The 24,738-nt window shown below is 42.3% G+C and overlaps 1 protein-coding gene across 1 annotated transcript; it reads left to right on the forward strand.

The window, feature by feature from the left end:
• Positions 1 to 1,204: 1,204 nt before the first annotated feature.
• On the forward strand, positions 1,205 to 18,373 carry ccni (cyclin I). The gene is made up of 10 exons (XM_083793536.1): positions 1,205 to 1,424; positions 4,072 to 4,231; positions 6,807 to 6,941; positions 10,046 to 10,120; positions 10,506 to 10,646; positions 10,819 to 10,947; positions 11,754 to 11,855; positions 13,338 to 13,524; positions 14,615 to 14,841; positions 16,129 to 18,373. Exons 2-10 carry the CDS (start codon positions 4,118 to 4,120, stop codon positions 16,375 to 16,377), a joined length of 1,359 nt encoding a protein of 452 aa, XP_083649662.1. The 5' UTR covers positions 1,205 to 1,424; positions 4,072 to 4,117; the 3' UTR covers positions 16,378 to 18,373.
• The last annotated feature ends 6,365 nt before the right edge of the window (positions 18,374 to 24,738 follow it).

Raw genomic sequence — 24,738 nt, forward strand, 5'->3', positions numbered from 1 at the left:
ATGGTTGAGAAATGACAGAGTTACCGTGTGGGGGTCCCTCTACTGTACTGTACTGTCCTGTACTGTCTGTACTGTACTGTAACACCTCAAATCATCATACTGTGTGTGTGTGTGTGTGTGTGTGTGTGTGTGTGTGTGTGTGTGTGTGTGTGTGTGTGTGTGTGTGTGTGTGTGTGTGTTAACAGTGACACTTTGTTGTGAAAACCAACCAAACCCCATTTTCGTGCTCGGACACAGCCAGCCCCAGGGACAGTTTGCAGAATTACAGTACATTTCAAGCACAAACTCAATACAAAGACTGTTAACTGTGAGTGGACGACCCAATGACCCAAGCATTACACTTGTTTACAAGAGGGGCCACCATGCATGTTCAATTCATCAAAACATTTAGAGACGCACAAATAGACACTTCTATATAGTCATAAAGGAGGTAAAAAGGGAAAAGAAACATATAGTGAGGGGAAAAAGGGGGGAGGGGATTCAGATTTTACGGTGGCCAGGTTCGAATTGCAGCCGTCCGTAGGTGCCCTTTGAGAGCGGTTTTGAAGGAGTCAAGGGAGTCAAGTGACAAAACATACCTGTATAATTAAATTATAATCATTTTCTACTATGTGCTACTGCTAATACAATTGTAATTACATGGAGAATTCCCTGATAGAGCCTATTGAAAGCCAAACGTCTCACGTGATAAAAAGTTAATTTTATTTGTATATATATATATATTTGTTTTAACTGGATAGAAAATAAACAGGATTGACGCCACTCCTACCAAAGATGTGAGCACTGGAAGCACCTCTAGATCCCATTGCCTGGCGGGACAGTCACGATGTGATTGGCGTGTTCGTTGTCAAGCAACTGCGGTTTCCGACTGCAGTCAAAGAAAACAAAATTAATTTGAAATCCAAATTTTTATTGGAATGCAGATATGTTGAGTTTCGGTTAAATGTTTCGCTCACTCGCTCGCACGCACAGTCTCACACACACACACACACACACACACACACACACCACGACATTTACTGTAACGTTCTTTTTGATGCAATTGATTAGGTTCAGATCACAGTACCTTATCGGAATCACTTATGCCTCAGACGTTATTTTATATACATTCCAATGTACGCTACAGCGAATTTAGACCTAGTCTACCTAGCAACCAGCTAGCGATCGAATCACATCACGCCGTATCTTTGGGCCATGGGATCTTGTTGTCTGTGTTCACTATTCCTTCTTGGTCCCTTCCTCGGAAGTAGACGGTATCTGTCTATATTCCGTTTTTATTTTTTATACCCCTTTTCCCCAAAAAAGGAGTAACATGGACGGCGAGATGGACGAATAAATAAAAGGACGGGAGTCAAGATTTTGCCCCCTTTGTTTTTTTCATGAATTTAGTGGACCGGATGAAATCCAACTGCTTCGCAGGGGAGGTGAGTGGCTCCGTTTACTTACTGGAGCGAGCCAGCCAGGGCTATGGAAAGAAGGAAAGCTCAGATACGTCTAGTTAAACAGCCGAAATTAAGAATTCGATGAGAGAGCAGAACATGAATAATACGTTGATAAAATAAACGTGAATATTTGAATTGTACCTACTTTTGTTAAATAAACCGTTTCAGGGAGATTAAATTGTTCAAACACTAATTGTGTCCAGTCCAGTACCGTTAATGTTGTGTAAGTGCTTATAACGCTTACGTGACCTCTCCTTCTTTAATATACTCCTTGGAGCGAACACAGGTTAAATACTGGAGAAAGAACGACAGCCCTTTAAATGTCCCTATCGTACTTTGATGTTTCAACAGTTTCGACAGTGTACAAATGTAACCAAACCAAAGGGAGCCACAGGTTAATCTGGTTACATTTGTACAATGTCACAGTTACAGATCTGGATGGATGAAGACTGAACGATTTTACTGTGTCATGTTGCAGCAGCAACTGTAGCTGTTTGTTTTATGTACCAGTGGATAGTCTGAGCCAGGCTGCTTCATTCAGCACCTGCTGCTTAAACCATGCATAGATCTGACTGCAGCTATTCTGTTTGTAGGCTATGATGTACACATCCAAGCCAAGGTCGTCTTTATCATTTTGTTTACTGTGACGCATTACAGACACAGTGCCCTATAGCTTATCTATGTGACCTACTGTACGTGCTACATGTCATGTCATGTAAGGGCAAGGAAGGAGGGATGCAACCTTTTCTTCCAATCAGGTCAAAACCTGATATTAACTAGTACTGGGTGTTAATGTAACTCTTGAGAGTGTACAAATGTATGTATCCGAGTGGACCAATTTGGTTACCTTTTGTAGTTTGTACTTTGTATAGACACTCTGCCTTACAATACAAATTTGATTTATTAATCCAGATGATTTTACTGTATACATGCCAAAGGTGTGGAAATAAATCACAGTAGCACACCATTGATGGTCAGATAACTCCAACTCCTCATTATCCGTATGGTCAACTAACCTGACTGATTTTAGGGATTTAATACTGCTATCTACACTCACCCAGTCATAAAACAAACCAGGGTCATTTCATTGTTACAATGCAATTAATGCATTGCAGTAACACTGACCCTAGCTGGTTTGTTGCATTTTAATTGTATAGCACATTTCAACAGCAAGGCAATGAAAAGTTCTTTAGAGAGTTGAAGTAAGGCTAATGCTCTCCATTTGCAGACAGTGCACTGCTTCAGCTTGATTTAAATGTCAAATGTATAGTTTGCAGTTAACCATGAGTCTTGAACCATTACATTTGTACTGTACATCAAGCCATAGCATGCTGTGCTTGAATAATGTTTTGACACAAAATGTAATATCTTGGTGTCTGACTCTTTGTAAGCGTTCTCGTTAGGAAATCAATTGAACGTATGTTAGCCTGCACAGATCGCTATTTAACTGAATTGAAAATGTTTTATTATCTATGTTTTGTATGCAATTGGTAATAATAAACTTTATTTATATAGCACCTTTCATACATAAATGTAGCTCAAAGTGCTTTACAGGGCAGAAAAGATAATAAAAGCAAAACAAAACAGCATTAAAACAGGCATGCAGTTAAAATACAATAGCGCAGTGTCAAATCAGGAGAAGGCAGTGGTACAAAGATAAGAACAGATAAAGCAAGGCAACGACATTAAAAGAAACAAGCAGTAATAAAATACAGTGAGAGCATGAATAATAAAAAATAAATAAAAGATCACTTAAAAGCAATGTTGTAGAGGTGGGTCTTGAGCTGAGCTTTAAAAATGTCTACAGAGGCTGCCTGACGAAGGTACAGTGGGAGCTTGTTCCATGCCGACGGCCCGTAGAAGCAAAAAGCTGCTTCCCCGTATTTTTTAGTTGCCATTTTTTTAGGCAAAGCGAGCAGGCCAGCAGTGGAAGACCTGGCTTAGGGGCTGGTTTGGGACATATTTAGGCAGGCAGTCATGTACTGTAGGTAGGAAGGTGCGAGACCATTGAGAGCTTTATAGACAAGTAAAATAATTTTAAAATCAATCCTAAAAACAACCGGAAGCCAGTGCAGTGATGCCAAAACTGGGGTAATATGTTCTCTCATCTTAGTTCTAGTTAAAACTCTAGCTGCTGCATTTTGGACAAGTTGTAGTCTGTCAGTTGTTTTCTTAGGCAGTCCTGAAAAGAGTGCATTGCAGTAGTCAAGCCGAGAAAAAACAAAGGCGTGGATTAGCGTTTTAGCATCGTCCAAGGACAAATAGGCTCTGATTCGTGCAATATGTCTAAGGTGAAAAAAGGCAATCTTGGTAACATGATTAATGTGTGAATTAAAATTCAATTCAGAATCAATAATAACCCCCAGGTTCTTTATTGTACTGTTACTTTCTACAGTCAGGTTGCCAAGTCTGCTTATTATAGAAATGTTATTTGTTTTTGCAATATATCACATAAATATAACATCCAGATGATTCCAGCATAATGAGCATATATACAAGTATAATGTGCAACATTAGAGCAGGTGCACTATACTATAGTGTCACCTTCTGTTTTCTACGGATTGCTGATTGAGTGTTTCACTAGGTCCTAGGAGGTGATCGTGTTGATGTTGTTATGTGTCCTTTCCAGGTTGCTGTATCCAGTGGGGAGGTAGGCTCAACCAGGGGTGATCGTAATGAAGTACACCGAACCCTGGGAGCACCAGAGGCTGTCTTTTCTTCTAGAAAAGGCAGCCTCTAGGGAAGCCAAGATGTGGAAGATCTACGTGCCAAAGAAGCCCTCCTCACAGGTCAGTATGTGTCCTTGTGACTTCCACCTACAAATGAACACTATTCCCCCTTTATGAGATCTTACTTTCTTCAATCAAATATTCAATATGGTATTTATTGGTACTTCCAGGGACCCCCCGGGGACCCCCACACGGAGTTGCACCACTCACTTCACATGGGTGTGATTTAAAAATGTTATCCATCTCCTGGATGACAAAAAATATTTGATATAAAAATTAAGTAATATTATTCATGGTTATCCCATACACGAAGCACTATTATGTGAGCATCCACACTGTTGAATGATAATTAAGCAATATTACACTCGAGGGGGTGGTTTAACATCATTAATGCAGGCGAGTTCCTGCAGCATCGCAGGCGTGCATTAATAAAGTTAAGTGTCTTACTTAAGGACACTTTGACACCAAGCCGAAAGCAACGCAGAAGTGCATTAATGACGTTAAACCACCCCCTCGAGTGTAATATTATATACAACAGTTAAGAGAATCGCTGAAAAATAATATTTTTTCAATGACAGATGTAGTCACTACGACCACAAAACTAGCTAGCCTAGCCACGAGTCTGCTGCGCTCTGAGAGAAAAGCACAGCTGAATTGTTTGTTTTGATTAGGCGTTGAAATAATGTGGTTTGAAGCACGGCTAGAAAGCTGTTCAACCAATCAGATTGCTTCCTCAAAACGTCCTGCGAGCACCAAACGAGCTGCGCAACCCAGTTGTGTCAGAGCCCACACAGAAGAGGCGAGAGATATCTGTGGTGCTAAAGACGCTGTTCACTTCCCTTCTCTTTTGACTTCTCTTCTGGTGCCCCCAATATGTTACAATATGTCTACAGGTGCACACACCAACGTGTTTCTTTTCTAAATTCTAAATGGCCCAAGTATACAGTGCCTATCTCGAAGCACTTTAAAATTAGCATTACATTCACAGTACTCTGCACATTCAGAGGCAACCATGCGAGGCACCAACCTGCTTTTATCGGGAGAAGTTGGAAGTTAAGTGTCTTACTTAAGGACACTTTGACACCAAGCCAGGAGGAGATTGGGCTCAGTCTGGGAAACTTCAGATTCCGAGATGAAAACAGGCAATCTACCTCCAGTGTTCACACTCACACACACACACACACACACACACACACACACACACACACACACACACACACACACACACACACACACACACACACACACACACACACACACACACACACACACACTCACACTCACACTCACACTCACACACACTATGCTCAGTTGGACTCTCTGTTGGTCTATTATTCTATTTTATTCTGGTATCTGACCTCGTTCCAACTCCCCACATAGTGTCTTTCTCTACCCAGGGGCTTAGCCGAGGTGTATCTAATGAAGTTAGAGGACTCCGCAGAAGGGAATCCCTGACAGTTAATCTGTAGGGCCTGCTGTCTTGCTGAGTCATTGCACCATGCTCTTAGCTCTACTAGCCTTTTAGGGACCGTCAAGACAACTACTGCTCAGTGCTCATGTTGTTGTTTTGGTGGTTGTGGTGGTGTGCAACTGTGCAAGTGCAAAGTGACCCCCTCCTGCATTTGCAAAATAAGTTTGTTCAAGAGGAATCATGCTGGACAGCTTCAGTTCCTGCTGTAGCGTGTTTGGCTTTCGTTTGACCTAAATACATGTATATGTGCTGCTTAAAGAGGCACTACCATGATTCGCAACATTATCTCTATATCTTTGCTGTCAGGCAGAAACCTTGCATGTCCAAAACTGATGTCATTACATCTCATTCTCAACAAGTCGTGTGCTTGTAGACCGGCTACATTTGCACAACACTGTCATGCGGTGAAGTATAAAACAGGCCAGGGCTTAAGTGGTTAAAGGATGACCAGATAATTCATTTAGTGTCGGGATACCAATTTAATCCAATTAGGAGAGAAAACTCACTCCAGGGTACAGTAAGGACACGTTCAATTGGAAGTGGTACAACCAAAAAATGAGCAGAATTTGAACACCATTAAAATTGATCCTGATAAATTGTTCACTCTCCAGATTGGATTAAATTGGTGACCCACCTGAAAGTGTATTTTCTGTTTATTAAAGAGAGGGGGAAACCGCTGTTACTGAATAGAAATCTGAATATAGAGCTTTTCTTTAAACAAAATAATTTTGTTTCAACAAAAGAATGTCACTTTACAGTACCTTCAGAAGCCATCTGAAACTCTTTGTAGGGGCATGCACTGCAAAATACTTGTGTACTCTTTACACTTCATACACTGAGTGTATAAATGTTTCATGGGTCACTAAAAACTCTGGTGGATTTGAGCCCAGTACTACAGTCAAATAGCCACTGCACTCTTGAAAGGTGAGGCAAAATAAAGGAAACAAAAGGGTCTGATATTGTATGTTTAATCTGCTGTTGTCAAAACACAGAAGCCCCACACACACACACACACACACACACACACACACACACACACACACACACACACACACACACACACTCACCCCACTCCTCCATTAGTACCTCAAGTCATTACATACAATATGAATGTTGTTGGTAATTATGTTATTAAGCTGCCATGTTGTTTTTGATTGTTTTTAGGTTACAGACATCTCCCCAGCCCAGCGGGATGAGGTAGTACGCTGGTTGACAGAGCTCCACAGTCGACTGCAGCTGTACCCAGAGACACTGGTGCTAGCTGTCAGTATACTGGACCGCTTCCTAGCTTCTATCAAGGTAAATAATGCTAATAGTAATACTACTACAAGGAGGCAGTATCCAATTTTTGAGTGGTGCAACCACTCCAAGGAACAGCAATATCCGTGTTCACCTATGTGTGTGCCTATGTATGTGTTGGTTCATGAGCACCAGTATGACTATGACTACCGTACCAGTAGGGGCGCTGTTGTGCCAGAAACAGAGAGCGAGAGAGAGATACTATTAGTGCTGCACTGTTGCCTGCTAATGAGAGAGAGAGAGGAGAGGAGGGGGGGGGGGGGGGGGGGGGTGGAGAGAGAGAGAGGGGAGTTGCACCACTCAGTTCACAGTTCACACTGGTGTGATTTTTTTAAACCATTAGTTCCCAGATTTGACCACAGTACAGGGTTTCACTGTTTGACGACGAATGACCGGAGGGCACAACATCAACTGAGTAACGTTTGTATTTTGTTCTTTGTGTAGTAATTCAATGGCTCGGACTGGAGCACTGTGGTTTAGGTGGCTGCAGCTGCCCACTGGGGAATAGTTCCTCAGGAAAAACCGAGGCTTCGGTTGTGATTTGGGTCAAAATGCCAATCTCTGGGTCAAAATGCCACTATAGTGACAGAAAGGGCGGGGGGTGACACATTTCCCCCGATTCACACAATATCATTACCAGTAAGACGCCCTGAGGGCGTCCACGCATCCGCCTGGGTGACGGCAGACTGCTGGGCTGGCGCTTTGGCATGGGGGGTCAGATCAACATATGAATTCTGTACTGGCCATATATGGAGTGTGTCTTGAGTGTACAGGAGTGTGTGATGAGGTCAGAACAGGAAGGACGGGTGAGGAGGATCAACGTAATGGTATGTCAGAACAGGTCAGCTCCATATATGGAGATCTAAGGGTTTGAGGTCAGATATAGAGTTGCTGGCCGGCTCCATATATGCAGATATGGAGATCTAAGGGTCTCCATGTCACGAGGCATGACCGGCGTGACGTCACGAGGCATGACCATATATGGAGGAGTGATGTCACGAGGCGTGACCATTATATGGAGGTGTCATCATCATTATTGTGTCGGGTGAATGTATTTTTAGGGATACAGACGGTGGCTGAGAGTGAACACATGTAGCAGAGACACAGTAGAGAAGATTGCTGTTGGGTTGGAATTAGATCGTACGCTAGAATATGTTTATACATGTGGTTCTGGTGTCAATTGTCTCAGCCACTGACTACTACAGCATCAGTGGGAACGTGGACATTACTGTTGATTTGTCTCAGGTTCTTTTCTATTCTTAAGCACCAGGGCTAGATTGTTGGGGGTTATTGAGCTATCGTTGCTGGATTAGTTCCCGATAGCTTTGTTTGTGTGATCTACAATGGCTTTACAGCCTTTGCAGCAGACTGGCCCATTCTAGTGATGCATGGTGACATGAGGCTTACTATACGGGCAGCTCACCTCACAACTCTGAGGCTTTGTTTTGTGTTTTATAGCCTGCCCTACAGGAACAAGGAGTAGGTTCTAGAAACACAGCAGCGAAATAATGTAAAGATTTATAGTTGTGCTGATAAATCGTCCCGCCTTCTCTCATCTCATCTATTTATTCTCTTTTCTGATGTCTTCTCACGTCATCTATTGTTGTCTCGACTATTGTTGTCTACTTTTGTCTCTCCTCTCTTGGGTGAGGAATCCCTTCCTCACCGAGCCATTCCCTCACCAGACTTCCTCTCATGCTGTCCTCCCTGTTCCATTTAAAATTACACTCTGGTTGTTAAAGTGTGTATGGAAACACATGCAGTCTTCACGAGTGCGACTGAAAACCGCTGTACCCTAGTGGTGTCATTGTTGTCCTATTGAGACCCCCACCTGAGCGTCGATGCTGCCTTGGGCGATGCGTAGCGTTTGGATCTCACCGACACGCTCGCTATCATGTCTGAGGCTCAATGGATCAATGGTTCTCAAACTTTTTACAGATTTCCAGACCTGTAACGCTCCATTTAGAACTCACTCGGGAGTCTGGGGAAGGGTCCCTGGACCCCACTTTGAGAACCACTGTATTACAATGTCAGTTTTCTCATATACCTGCATTTTCTCCATACCTGCATTTTCTCTCTCTACCTGCATGTATGTGGATGTGAAACTAAACCCTGCGTGTAACAGAAAGAAGAGTCCCGTGTGTGTGGGAGTCCAGAGAATCAGTGAAAAAAAGTGTTTGTTTTGGATACAAGAGTGTGTGTATTTGTAATCTAAATAATATGGTCAGTCCATTAATGCCATAGCGCCACAGAGAAACCACTGACTCATTTGTATCTCACCCCTAGAGACTGCTCAGTGTGACAAAATGCTGATTTGTGTTCTTGAACTTCTGCAAAACGTATTTGCATTATTAGCATTTATGAACTGTGCTATGGAAGCAAAAAAGTTTTCCGTTGGATTTCATGCTTTAAAAGTGGTTTATACTTTGCACACTGTTCTCCTATACGTACACACATAATATATATACATATTCTATTCTATTCTAAATGCTAAAATAAATAAATGCTATTTACTAATTACTACAATTTCACGACTCCTTCCCCTGAATGGTCAAATCATGCTTCGCACAAAAAGTTAACGACTGCTCCAGGATTTATTGCTGTACAAAGGAGTACAAATCCCCCATTGCTCCTCCATTATGGTGGATTTGTTGATCCTCCTTTGATGACGTCTAGACAGCCTTTTGACTGCAGCCCAGAACAATCACTGTCCATGCAAAAATTGTAATTGCTAGATGCATTTCAAATAACTTAACTGTTCCCTTGACATATAATAACACAATTAAAACAGCTTGCTTCATAATAGCTATGTTTGTCTTCTTAACTTTGAGAGCCTAGTGCTGTATGTATGGGAGGGGGAAGGCTGGCTTATGTTGTTGTAATTACATTTGCTTATCAGTAGGGGCTGAATTTAGAAACATTTCCGCTTTAAGATAATGTCTTGGACATTTCTGCTTCATGTAGAGTCAGACAGAGACTGGAGACCAGGGTATAGAGACAGGAGGGATTATACAGGTCCTGTGGATTTGAATCCAGGATGTTTTTTTCTTCTCTCCACTCATTAACCAGTTGAGCATTCATTGATTACTTATGTGGTTCCACAGGCCCGCCCAAAGTACCTGCGCTGCATCGCCATTGCCTGCTTCTTCCTGGCTGCCAAAACCTGTGAGGAGGACGAGGTGAGAGCATATGCAGTTAAACACACAAATGAAAGCAGGCAGATATATAGGACACCGGCAAACACAGGCGCACAGACACATACAGATATGATTGTGTAGGTATGGAGAAATCTGAACTATTGTCAGAAAGGTTCATACCAAGGAAGTCGCTAGAGAACGCGGTAATTTGCAATAATAGTGTACCAAGTAAATTATATTAAACACAAACATTTGGAGAGAAGCTTTCAGTGTTTTGTTTGAGCAAGAGGTCCCTTATTCTGTGCGTGCTGTGTGTGTGTGTGTGTGTGTGTGTGTGTGTGTGTGTGTGTGTGTGTGTGTGTGTGTGTGTGTGTGTGTGTGTGTGTGTGTGTGTGTGTGTGTGTGCGCGTGTGCGTGCGTGCTGCAGCATGTACCGTCTCTTCGGGAGCTGGTCAGTACCAGTGACTGTGGCTGTTCATCATCGGAGATCCTCCGCATGGAGCGAATCATCCTGGACAAACTCAACTGGGACCTGCACACTGCAACACCACTAGACTTTCTACACATAGTATGTATTGTACACACACACACACACACACACACACACACCATTACATTTGTGTCTACAAGAGCAGATGCATTAAGGTTGTGGATCTGCTATTTTCACCAAATGTGTGCCTATTTTCCCCGAGGTGTTCGGCGTGTCATCATGGTCATTGTTTTGTCTTTGTGTCCTGTAGTTCCACGCCATGGTGTTGACGTGTCGATCATGGTCTCTGGAGTCTGTCCTAGGAATGAACCGCTCCCAGCATCTGTCACTGCTCACACAGAGACTGTACCACTGTCTGGCTGACCACACGCTCATACAGGTACACAAACACACACACACACACACACACACACACACACACACACACACACACACACACACGATTCATGAATGGTTGGAAAATTGTAAAACATAACGGTTCTTGAAATAGATACTGTAGACCTCCTTTATTTATCTGAGGAGGAAAATTCAGTCGTCATGGCAGTACCCGCAATTAAGCCCTTTTTCTTATATACACACTGGAAAACGTCCCGGGTATTAGATCGGGATATTGTCCTGTGTGGGCCTTTTCACACATGCACCAGCATGCACGGAATGTCTGTTTCCGATGCGTTCGTAAGGGAAATTGCCCGACACACACATTAGCTACTCTCACTTAAATATAACATTTTGAGGGAGAGGATAAAATATGATAATGTTTTTACTTCCTTCCACAGAACATGACAGACGGATTGCTTTACATGCATTCTTCTCCTATTGATTCACTCAAAACCCAAACAAAACCACCATCCTCCGAGCTGGGAAAATAACATTGGTCTCCATGTACAGATGAGTGCAGGGAAGCGCAGATGTAGCTTGTTGTCTACGATTACTAAAGATATTGTGTTTTGTTTCACTTATGAGCCATTCTTTCATGGAAGTTCAGTTCAGATCAGTGAATATTTCCAACTGAAACGCTAATAAAAAGCAGAATGAAACTGGATTTCAGTTAACTATCTCACTTCAGGAGGAGGGGAGGCTCCTCACTCGTCGACAATAGAAGCGTCATCAATCAATATCTTATGTACATATACGTATGTATGTATGAAGTATGTTTTTTTTATTTATTTTTTTATGTTCATGTAGGTACAAGGATCCATGCTGGCTTTGGCACGGATCACCTTAGAACTGGAAACCTGCTGCCCTGACTGGCTGGCTCTAACCATTGACCTGCTCAGGAAGGCACAGGTACAGTAGCTGTCACATTGACACCAGTAGGATATCTACCAGACCAGACCGATGGGTCTGACACGGCTTGGCTGTGCTATGAAAAGGGGGGAACACTGTCTGCAAGTTTTGAATTAAGAACACTCATTGGTTACAATCGGAGGCGCATTAGTATGACCATGCAAGACTGTGCGCTGTCGTCCACCACAACACATTAAAACGGCTGGTCTCTGACACAGCTCCATGGGTGTTTCCACAGTTTGTGTGTTTTAATCGAGATTGCTATGATGACTTAAATTAAATAATTTGCAATATATGCCATGTACGTGAAAACAGACTTTTAAAGTCTGTTTACACAAACCTTTGCAAACATGCTTTGAAATTTTCATAGTAACAATGCCTGAAAATATTATGTATTTAATTGAAATATAATGTTACAGACTTTGGACAATTTTGCTCTCCATATCCTCACACTCCTTTCCCAAGTATATGTTCTATATATCCAGCCGGACTCTACAACTGGCCTCGTTTTTGCACAATGCAGATTTCAATGACATTGAAACAGCCATGTTAAGCAGTAACTTACTGTATATGGAAGTAAACCTGTGGACTTGAGGTTGTGTGTGTGTGTGTGTGTGTGTGTGTGTGTGTGTGTGTGTGTGTGTGTGTGTGTGTGTGTGTGTGTGTGTGTGTGTGTGTGTGTGTGTGTGTGTGTGTGTGTGTGTGTGTGTGTGTGTGTGTGTGTGTGTGTGTGTGTGTGTGTGTGTGTGTGTGACTTGACTTGACTTGACTTGACTTGACTTGACTGTCTGAATGGCTCACTCTTACTTTAATATTAAAAGGACACGGTTACTTGTCTGAATGTCTCTGTCTGTGTGAAACACTAGAAAAGAGAAGTTCTGGTGTTCTGTTTAATTAAAAATGTATAAATGTTTGTCTCCTTTTCACTCCTCCTTTACAATCTCCTCTCTTTTCCTCCCCTTTCCGTCTCCCCCCACTACACCACCCTTCTCCCCTCTGCTCCTTTCCTCCCCTCGGCTCCTTTCCTCCCCTCGGCTCCTTTCCTCCCCTCTGCTCCTCTCTCCACTCGTCTCCTCGGCTCCTTTCCTCCCCTCGGCTCCTTTCCTCCCCTATGCTCCTCTCTCCACTCGTCTCCTCGGCTCCTTTCCTTCCCTCGGCTCCTTTCCTCCCCTCTGCTCCTCTCTCCACTCGGCTCCTCGGCTCCTTTCCTTCCCTCGGCTCCTTTCCTCCCCTCTGCTCCTCTCTCCACTCGTCTCCTCGGCTCCTTTCCTCCCCTCGGCTCCTTTCCTCCCCTCTGCTCCTCTCTCCACTCGTCTCCTCTGCTCCTTTCCTCCCCTCTGCTCCTTTCCTCCCCTCGGCCCCTTTCCTCCCCTCTGCTCCTCTCTCCACTCGTCTCCTCGGCTCCTTTCCTCCCCTCTGCTCCTCCCTCCACTCGTCTCCTCTGCTTTCCGCCTCTCTGCTCCTCTCTTATCCCCCTCCCAGATTGACAGCTCTGAGTTGATTAGGTGTAGAGAGCTTGTGGCTCGTAGCCTGTCCACACAAAGATCTTCCCTGCCTCCCAACACTGTTTACATCTACCAGCCTCCTCTCCTGCCCGGTCCAATAAGCTCCTCCACCACTCAGCCCCATGGTACACGGGGCCGGCCAGGACACTGCAACAACACGCACGGTACCAGTGGAGAACTTTTAATTTTTTTGTAGTTTTCTGTGCATTTACAAAGCATCCCGTCCTCTTTCCTCCAAGGCTACATTCACCGACAAGTTGAGATACCATTTCTACAAATTACTTTGGGCCTATATGTGTCTATATACACTTGGCCCAAACAGGTGTCGATGTATACTTATAAGCCCAGTATACAGACACATACATAGTCCCTGTGCCTATACTGTGTATGGCACATGACATATTGCAAACTCACAAGCTTCCTCTATCCTTGACCAACTTAAAACAATTTGGCATGTGGTGGAATGTATTCCTGAAAACACTTACGGATGACTTTAGAGTTCACATTTGTCATACAAGTCTGTCAGTGTTGAGCGCCCCAAAAATGAGTTCATAAGTTCAGAATGTGTTGATTGCATGAACTAATGCGTATATAAATTAAGCATTAGTAGTGTGAGCTACTGAAGTATAACAGTGCAGTCTAAGTAAGTACCTTAGTGCCAAATTCCAGTGTAACAGGAGTAGGCATGATAAATGAACAATAATATACAGGGTAACTAACAGTCATGAGATCAAACTAACTACAGACAGGATATTGAGTGACTGTGCATAGATGTGCTACAGCTGCAGTACGCAGAGCTGTGTAGCATGGGTTTAGGGGTGTGACGATTCACGTAAATTGTATCAAATCCTGTTGGATGCTTAAAATGTATCTATATGCATGTTGATAAGAACATTATGAAGATGTGTATAAAAATAGAAAAATTAAATAAAGTTGCACCATATTTAAGATCCAAAGGTTTGGCCAAATTTGGGTTAGTTATATTTGTAAAGGAAGGGTTCATAGTAGATACATTTATGCATTGATTGTTGCATCTGGCTTATGGTATTACAGTGCCACCAAGTGGCCATTAAGGGTTATGTTCCTTCTGAGCTGAAAAATTTGTTCAATTCTCCTTATGGTAAATACAGACAGGGCCAACTAGTCGTACACCAATCGTATAGATTACAATCTCAGCATTGTGCATGTATGGTTATAGGTGCTGTTTTAATTAGAAATGACTCTTTGCTCTTTAATCTTGTGAACTATACACAGGGACCACCAATGCTGCAGTCATCACTGAGTCCTCCAGAGACCAGGGTGTCTACACAGCCTCTGCCCAGCCACAGGCACCTGTGTCTGGGGAGGGAAGCCAGCACCCCTGGGTCCCAACCTCTCCCACCTCCAGCCCCAGCCCCGCACTTCTGTCTCCACCAAAACACCACCAACACCATCCTCCACTCAACGTCGTATTGCGATGCAAGGCCTCTGCCAAGCGCAAGGTATGACCCTTACATATCTATTAATGGGCAGACAGAGAGATAGACAGATGGGTAGATGGGCAAAGAGATGGTTAGGCAGACAAATAGACATAGATATCAGAAGCACTTTATTGCTAAGAATTCATATAATTACTTGTAATAATGACTTACCGGTACTCTCTCTTCATACAAAAGATATATATATATATATATATATATATATATACTCATGACATTGGGGCCAAGTGCGCAGAAACGTCGTGATTTTGCAAGCCTTATATTTTATGGTGTGGCGCTGAAGGGGCGTCAAGAACAGGTTAGGTCTGTATCTCTGTCCCTGTCGCCATGTGCATACAGCACCAATGACGGTGCACAGTTGATAATATGGCGCAAAGCACCACATTATCAGCCCGCCTTTCATTGCAGTGGTTATTGTGTTGACAAGTTGTAAATGTCAGGTCCATATATGGGCATATCTGCGTGAACGCCCCAGCCAGACACCGCCCGCCCCAACCGTATATATACAGTATAGAATATAGATAGGTGTGTGTGTGTGTGTGTGTGTGTGTGTGTGTGTGTGTGTGTGTGTGTGTGTGTGTGTGTGTGTGTGTGTGTGTGCACGTATCACATGGGTTACATTAGAGAGTGAATACCAGTGTCTATTGTCTAAGTTCAATGTAGTGTACCAGAAGGCTTAATTATTGACAGAAAGAACAGGAAGTATACCGAACGCCAGTGAAAACAAGGTGCTCTTAAAACAATAAAATACAAGACGATGAAATAGAAAAACGAACCAATACAGGTTCCTGCTTCCGGCAAACTCTCACAGAAGCAGGAAGGTCCACTAAAAACAACAAGTAGATATCAAAGAACAAACAGCTGACCGATTTCCACCAAACGAGGGTTTCCTCAGGGCGTTGCTGGAAAGAATCTTCCTGCTACAGAAGTAGTTATTAACAGCTGTATAAATCCCAAACCACACCAAAGGGTCGGGTCGGGATGAGACTTTAAAAAAAAAAAGGTAAACCACACCAATGCAACTCATCCCAACCTGACCCTTTGGTGTGGTTTGAGTCTAAATGAGTGACAGCCAAATTGTAACTTACTTACTGCACAGAAGTGTCTCTGTTCTAATACTGTCAATCTTATTGTGTGTGTGTGTGTGTGTGTGTGTGTGTGTGTGTGTGTGTGTGTGTGTGTGTGTGTGTGTGTGTGTGTGTGTGTGTGTGTGTGTGTGTGTGTGTGTGTGTGTGTGTGTGTGTGTGTGTGTGTGTGTGTGTGTGTGTGTGTGTGTGCGACTGTCCACAGGTGGAAGAGATGGAAGTTGATGAGTTCTTTGATGGGATCAAACGCCTCTACAACGAAGACCCTGCCAACACTACCGCCCCTTTCCAGGAGGGGGGGACACCAGCTGTGATGACAGGTGCTCTAATCGGAGGTGGTGGCGGGGAAGGTGCTGGATGTTGTGGAGGTGGTGTAAGCTTCAGTGTCCTGTTGCCCCGGCAACACGAAGGTAGCTCCTCCCCCTGCCCGCCTCTGCAGCCCGCCACGATGTAGAAGCAACGAAGGAAGACACCCAAGGCCTTTTCTGTCTTTTTGGCGAACCCCCGTTTTTACTAAAAGCCATGTTTCAGCACTGAAGCCGTCTGCTACGTTGACGAATTGACAGAATTATTTATAAAGTAATGTGTGTGTGACTCACCCCATGAACACATTCAGTTGAATCAAGCTGAATTGAAACAGGGGGGGGGGGGGGTCTTTAAAATATCCAAAAGAGAACAAGACAACTAGTCCAGTTACGGGTGACTGGCATACCAGGTAGTTTATCTGTCACTGAAAATTGGGGAAGAATCACTAGCAACAAGCTTACGTTTCATTTCGACCAAACTGTCAGCCAAATTTGATCTCCTTCAACTTCCTTTGTCCTACACATTAAATCTATATATGGGACCATACGCTGTGGAACTTACAACCAGGCAACATAACTGCAGTGTGCTGGGTTTGATTCCCATTTACAAGTCACCCCTCTCTGCTGTCATATTTTCCTATCATTCCTCCCTGTATGTTGTTTAAATCAATTGAAGATGCCACTAAACATAAGCTATGCATTTGCGAAAAACACTGACGTACATACAGTACAGTAAAAACAAAGATGATTTCGGTGCTGAATACGTGTTTTTAGAAGAAATGGGGAAACAAGCCCAGAGCAGGGAACCAACCTCAGAAATGTTCCAAGTGTTCATCGTTCTAGAAGCCAGTTATTTTGACCTCACAGCTTAAAAAGCGGAGCCCCCAAAAAAAATATATATAAAAGAAATACCTGCTGCTATATGATCTCATTAATATCTGTTGAACACAAATACAAAAGTTTAAAAAAATAAGATAACTATAAAAAGGCAAAAATGTACCTTCAAAAAAAGTAGAACATTCTTCTCCATGTGTCTCCCTCACTCTTCTCTCCATTCTCTTTCTCTCTTTGTGGATTATTCTCTTTTTTTTGTCACTAATGTAATTTAACATGGTGTTTGTCAAATTATATATGTTGTTCACACTGTAACCATGCTGTCCTCCTGCGTTGTTTCATTTATTTGTTTGGTTTTTTCACTCTATTCCTTTAATTTCCCGTTTTTCTTACACACCCCTGTCATTCTCTATACAATCTCCCTTCAAAATAAGCTAACAGTAGTATTTGTAGTATTTATACCCGGTTGAATGATTGAGTCAAGTCGTGTGCTGAAAATAGCTGATCTACATGCTCACAATGTGTGAATGAGTCTGTACTGTGTATGTCATACTGGATACAGAGTTAATGTAATGTTTCTCTCCTTTCCTTTCTTCTCTTCTGTCTAATTTCAACATCAAGCATGTTTCCAACTGAGAATAAGAGTCAAGACATTTAATGTACAGTAGGACTGTTTTGTTTGTAGAGGATTATAAATGCACTAACACACCCAAGTAGAAGAAAACTGTTTTGTTTGTGCAATTTTGATTTTTAATCTAAAGAAAAGAATCCCCCTGCACAGCACATTTTGCTCTCTCCTTCTCTCTTTTCATCACAACAGTCCCTTGAACTCCCTTCTCACTCAGCTTGTTTGTACTAGCAGGAGATTAAATACATAAAATAATCCCATCTCTGAGACCGTATCGACAGGAATATTATGATTTAATTTGAACTGACCTTGTCAAGGCTAACTAAATTGAACCTATGTTGACGGTCTTGAGAAAATGCATTAAAGTAGGCTTTGCAAAAGAAAACTAAAAAAACTAAAACTAAACTTTAATATATTTGCTTATTGAACTTGCCCAAACCAGTTTGTGCAATGATGTTTGACTGGGGTTCACTGTATTGAGCTCCTAAAAGTAAAGGATTGACTACCTTCAGTTCAAAAGACAAAATGTGAAACAACTGTGTTTTATCTTTTTAAAGGTTATTGTTTTCTATATTTCTACATGAAAAAGGCATTGTTTTTCCTGTCTGTCAGGGTTTTTTAACTGGCTCTGGATGGGTGAACACCTTGTGGCACCACCAATAAAGAAGAAGTGTCCAAACTAACATTTGTTTGGTTGTTCGTTGGTCTTCATTTTAAACCAATATACAGTTTTCCTACATAAGATGACGCTCACTTCTGCAATACATTTTACAAAAGTTACATAAGGTTACATTATCCACTGAAGAGGCAAGCAAAACAGTCTTGTTGTGCGAACTTGTGTCAAATAATGAATATTTTGAGTAATAGAATTAAACCACAAAAATGTACACTCTTTGCCATTACACATTAAAGGACCACTTTTCAACCTATCTTCGTATAATAGGTCCTCACTAATAATCATGATAAAATGGCACGATTTTTTTCTAATCAATCTGTGTCTCATAGGAGGGCTGTGGGCAGTTTAGAAACCGTCTTCCAGTGACATCATCATTAGGCAGATTATTTTTTAAACAAGATTCTTTTACAAAAATGTGTAGATTTTCATTGTCGTGAGAATGACGGCTTCCATTTTCGCAACTTTTCAGGAGTAGAAAGCCTGCAGTTTTTATTAGCTTGGATTCCCCATCGATGATGTCACTGGAAGACGGTTTCTGAACTGCCCACAGCCCTCCTATGAGACACAGACCGAGTAGAAAAAAATGGCGCCACTTTTTCATGATTTTTTGTGAGGACCTATTATATGAAGATAGGTTGAAAAGTGGTGAAGTGGTCCTTTAACTGAACAAATCTAGTATGTGTTGAACAAATCTCCTAGTATGTGTTGATTTTTTTTAACCAAATTCAAATGTGGAAATATTAGATTTAATAATATAAGTAACTAGAAAAAGTGCCCTTCTGGGAATATGCGTGCACAGTTTCATCGCAATCGGACGCTGCGTTGAGGAGTTGTGGCGATTTGTACAAAGCGGGCTACTCCTGAAAAGTGTAGGAGCCAATTGTGGCCAATCAGGATGGAATATGAGAAATCAAACAAACCTGTCTTGATCACATGACTATGGAGATCATGTGTACCGATTTGCGTGAAATTTGGATAAAATCTGAAGGAGTAATAATAGAAAATGTGTTTTACATATGTCGGCCTCCTGGTGGCGCTATAAAGAGCAGATGTGAAAAATTCCAGGCAAAGGTTTTTCCTTGGCCTCTAGGGAGTTGGCATAGAAAGTTATCCACAGATCCGTGCAGTTAGAGGTAAAAACACTTTTCGGCCAGTTATAGCGCCACCTTGAGGCTGAGTTGAAATTGTTCATGTGGCATTTCGTCCTCGGCCTAGTGGGAATGTGGGTGCACAATTTCACGGAAATCACGCGATGTGTTCCTGATTTGCAGCATTTTGTTTGAAACTGAGCACTCCTGTGAACATTTGCAGCATTTTGTTTGAAACTGAGCACTCCTGTGAACTTTGGAAGCCAATGTTAACCAATCAGGATGGAGTCTGAGAAATGTGAAAGACCGGTTTGGTTGAATGGCTCTAGAGAGACTGTGTACCAATTTGCGTGATGTTTGGACAAAATCTGTAGGTGTACTGTGCAAAAACTTGTTTTGCACAAAGCGGCCTCCTGGTGGCGCTATAACAGGCCGTTGTGGAAAGTTTGGGGCAGAGGTTCATCGTTGGCAACCAGGGACTGTGTGTGCAAAATTTGGCATCGACCGGGTTAACGGTGGCCGAGATTAGCTGCTCACGGACGGACGGACGGACGGACGGACGGAGTGCAAAACATACTCTCCCCCCATGCCTTCGGCCTGGTGGGGACAATAAGTAATAATAAGTTTCATGATCTGGTTATTTCTAACACTGATAATGAGTATTAATGACTCACATGCTGTCAAACAAGTCTGAGCAGCACATCCTGTACCTAGAAACTGGGCTAGGATGATAGAGGGAAAGAGGGGTTGGTGAGTGGAATGTCACCCTAGAGTAGACGGATGATGTCACCCTAGAGTAGACGGATGCTGTCATGTTCAGGCATGTGCACAGCTAGAGCCCAGTATTCACTTTTCCCAGTTCAGTTATGGTGAATAATAATGAAATGGATATTGACAATGTATGTGCATGCGCGTGCACGTGTGTGTGTGTGTGTGTGTGTGTGTGTGTGTGTGTGTGTGTGTGTGTGTGTGTGTGTGTGTGACGTGTGTGTGTGTGTGTGTGCGTGTGTGTGTGTGTGTGTGTGTGTGTGTGTGTGTGCGTGCGTGCGTGCGTGCGTGCGTGTGTGTGTGTGTGTGTGTGTGTGTGTGTGTGTGTGTGTGTGTGTGTGTGTGTGTGTGTGTGTGTGTGTGTGTGTGTGTGTGTGTGTGTGTGTGTGTGTGTGTGTGTGTGTGTGTGTGTGCGTTCGACGTGAGTGCGTAAGGGCAACTTACGGGCACTAATCATATTTAACATTAATTAAAAACATGATTAAAAGATAACTTAAATCTTAAAAACTTCAATATGTAGGCTAACTGAGTGAATGTGTAAAGAGACAAATCACAATTCATGTATTGGGAGAATCTTTTTTATCTACCAGTATTTTTTTATTTTTTTTATTTTACAGGCTGGCATCCAGCTCTATGTACATTGTCATCATCACATGCAAGCTGAGATTAATTTGCTCACCCTGATCTTTCACACTACTACTAGTACTAAAGTCATGCTTTTTGCATTGGGAAGGCTGCTGTCTTGCAGGTGCAGCTAATGGCCTGTAAGAGTCGCTGTGGAGCTGGTGGTCAGCTCAGGACAGGGACAAGCTCCCCATCACTCTTTAATCTACAGGCTGGCAGTAGTTCATCTATGGTTCCCTTACAGATGTCATTATAGACATTAGAGTCATATGGACCGAGGCATCCTGCATCAGGCATCCCTAATCAAATATTGGGAGCTTATCTTTCAGTGTCTGGATATTTCTTAATTTCTCTACCCTGTACCTGAATCCATTTTGTTTGGATGAGCACACCAGCTCTCATTTCTTCCAGCCATTCCTCTTACCAATGAAGATTGGCTATGTTCTGTGCTCATCATCAGTGGCCAAGCAAAGAGGTACCGTGCTGTTATGTTGTTTGCTCGAAGCACAGATGATTGTGTGTGCTGCTTATTCACAGTTAACACAGATTAGGGTTAGGGTTAGGGTTAGGGTTAGGGTTCAGCCACTGTTCTGAAAGTAAAGGCAGAAATATTGACACATTTGACAGTTTCCTTCACATCACACTCAAACACATCATTCCCATTCAGGGCCGATCCATCTTGAGTCCATGGGTTGACTCAATTCTGAAGGCCTTTTTGGTCAAGTAGAGCAATTTTAAAAAACAGACAAAAACATCTCATCCACCGTCCAATCATGCTCAGGTTTGCTGGTTTGAATGTGAACCTCAACGAATCAGTGTGGGCTGTGCAGGTGAAAGCAATCCAGCCTAACTGCACAAATCTGTTTTAAATGGAACTTGTTTTATTCTCTCACCACTTTCGTCTTCTCCAGTCTCTTCTTCAGCTGCATTTGAAAGAGCCACTGTCTGTTGCACCAGTTTGTTTCAATCCTCCTGCATTCATAAACGATAGTGATGAAGGCCCCTGTTAGAGGAACAAGGAAAATGAAACAACCAAAGAAGATGAGAGCAAGGGCTCACTCCACTGTCATCTACAGAGCTATAAAAGAGGTCAGTACAGTGCCATTCTTCAGCAAAGATTTTAAAGCTTGTTTAAAATCTATATGAATTGCATCACGACACATTGCATTGTAGATGGGCTATTTTAGAAGAAATATAACTGACCTTTTTTTAAATGGGGTATTTTGTTGTGTGGTACATGAAAATTATATAGCCTAATTTGAATCCAACTATAAAACAAGTGTATTTATCATTGTACATTTTCAACACATTATGTGAAATGTCTCCTCTACAGGGCTTTTCTGATGCGACTGGAAGAGTCTCCCTGGCAGGCCAATGTGGCTGTCCAAAACCTAAAAGGATTCTGCTTCAAGTGGTGGGTCTGAGGCTTCCCGGCCGTCTAAGACCAACAGGCACAGACTCATCACTCCACAAGGGTGACACTGTGACACTGGTGAAACGGAGGCTAACATCCAGGCCTGCAGAATGAACACTCCAACCTGAACATTTAAACTTTTTACATTATTAAAGATGTATTTTCTTATGTAAATGTTTGTTATGTGTATTAAAATGTATTTTAATTAACAATTTACTCATTACTCTGTCTCCATTCATGGCAAAGTAGCTAGGCTCTTAAACGCTGAACTGAAAGTATGTAGTTTTGGGACATGCCAAGTTGTTGACCATACTGTAGAATCATCAGTGTTTTAGTTGTTTGAAAAGTATCCTAAGGCCCAAACCACACTAGTTGCAACTCCTTGCAACAAAACCGTTTTAAGGTATGTCACACCAATGCAACTAAATTTAGTTCCGAGTTGTGTGGTGAAGCAGAGAACGACATTACACCAGGCAGTAGGTATCAAGTATTATACAGAAAATATACACGTAGAGAATATATGTACACATGGCGTGAACAGAATATGAGACCTGGAGAATGGAATTGAGTAGGAAAAGTGCATCTTTGTATCATTGTGCACAACTGCACATGACGTCTATTAGTAGTTGATGGTCATTGTATCAGATTAGTGATTCATTCAACACATGCATGTATTGGGTCAAGCAGAGAAATGTCAGTCCTATAATGGGATGCTTGTGGTGCAACATCCACCACTGCTATACAAAGAACCTACTTGGACTTTAACTCAAGCAACAAAACTATACACAGCTGTGCAGTATGGGGGAAATGCATTCATCAGAGGTTTAATGCTGTGCAACACAGTTTTTATTTTTATATCCAGTTATGTGTAATGGGAACCTGAACCCCAATGGTTCTCACTATGGGGTCCTCCTGGGTTCCTTGGATATTGCAAGTTTTGGACAAACAGTATCACATGGGGTCCATTGTGTGGCCTAATATAAAACTGGGGTTCCTTGAAATTAAGGATAAGCTGGTGTTGTGTAGACTAGTCTAGGCCCTAGACTCTAGGGGACAAAACTAGCATACATTAGTCATGAATGAATTTTACAAAATTACAGCCCATGATTAAGGTGCTGTGATATTTTGGCTAAAATAACGTTTTTCTTTTAACTGCTCTAGCCTATATTTTGTTATAGTGTTTGTTCAGTTGCGCCCCTCCCATCTCCAATGCTTTAGTAAAGAGAAAATACATTTCCAGGTGGTTCAGTCAAGATTGAGAGAACCCCCACTGACATTTTTCCAGTCATTTTATTTTTGTTTAGTTTGCACCAAAATAACTAGTGAGTAGTAGTGTGTGTGTGTGTGTGTGTGTGTGTGTGTGTGTGTGTGTGTGTGTGTGTGTGTGTGTGTGCGCGCGACGTGCATGCATAAGGGCAATTTACGGGCACTAATCATATTTAACATAAATTGATTGATTAAAAGATAACTTAAATCTTAAAAACGTAAATGTGTAGGCTAACTGAGTGAATGTGTAAAGAGACAAATCACAATAGGCCTACATGTATTGGGAGAATCTTTTTTATCTACCGGTAATTTATTTTATTTTTTACAGGCTGGCATCCAGCTATATGTACATTGTCATCATCACATGCAAACTGAGATTAATTAGCTCACCCTGATCTTTCACACTACTACTAAAGTCATGCTTTTTGCATTGGGCAGGCTGCTGCAGTGTGTCTTGCAGGTGCAGCTAATGACCTGTAAGAGTCGCTGTGGAGCTGGTGGTCAGCTCAGGACAGGGACAAGCTCCCCATCACTCTTTAATCTACAGGCTGGCAGTAGTTCATCTATGGTTCCCTTACAGATGTCATTATAGACATTAGAGTCATATGGACTGAGGCATCCTGCATCAGGCATCCTTAATCAAATATTGGGAGCTTATCTTTCAGTGTCTGGATATTTGTTAATTTCTCTACCCTGTAGGCCTACCTGAATCCATTTTGTTTGGATGAGCACACCAGCTCTCATTTCTTCCAGCCATTCCTCTTACCAATGAAGATTGGCTATGCTCTGTACTCATCATCTGTGCCAAGCAAAGAGTGATATTATGTTGTTTGCTCGAAGCACAGATGATTGTGTGCTGCTTATTCACAGTTAACACAGATACAGTTTATTTACTGAAATTGATGTTGTGACAATTAATCTCTCAATAATTCAGGTAGAATTCGTGTAATTTTCATAGTTTTGTCTTTTTATATTACAACAGCCACTGTTCTGAAAGTAAAAGGCAGAAATATTGACAGTTTCCTTCACACACACTCAAACACATAATTCCCATTCAGGGCCGATCCATCCTGAGTCCATGGGTTGACTCAATCCTGAAGGCCTTTTTGGTCAAGTAGAGCAATAAAAAACCCAGATAAAAACATCTCATCCACCGTCCAATCATGCTCAGGTTTGCTGGTTTGAATGTGAACCCCAACGAATCAGTGTGGG

This window comes from Protomyctophum parallelum (genome assembly GCF_964188405.1).
Source record: "Protomyctophum parallelum genome assembly, chromosome: 21".
NCBI lineage: Eukaryota > Metazoa > Chordata > Actinopteri > Myctophiformes > Myctophidae > Protomyctophum > Protomyctophum parallelum.

Coding starts and splice junctions, on each gene's coding strand:
- ccni (XM_083793536.1), top strand. CDS start 4,118: ATGAAGTACACCGAACCCTGGGAGCACCAGAGGCTGTCTTTTCTTCTA. Junction 4,232..6,806: donor CAAAGAAGCCCTCCTCACAG/GTCAGTATGTGT, acceptor GATTGTTTTTAG/GTTACAGACATCTCCCCAGC. Junction 13,525..14,614: donor ACACTGCAACAACACGCACG/GTACCAGTGGAG, acceptor AACTATACACAG/GGACCACCAATGCTGCAGTC.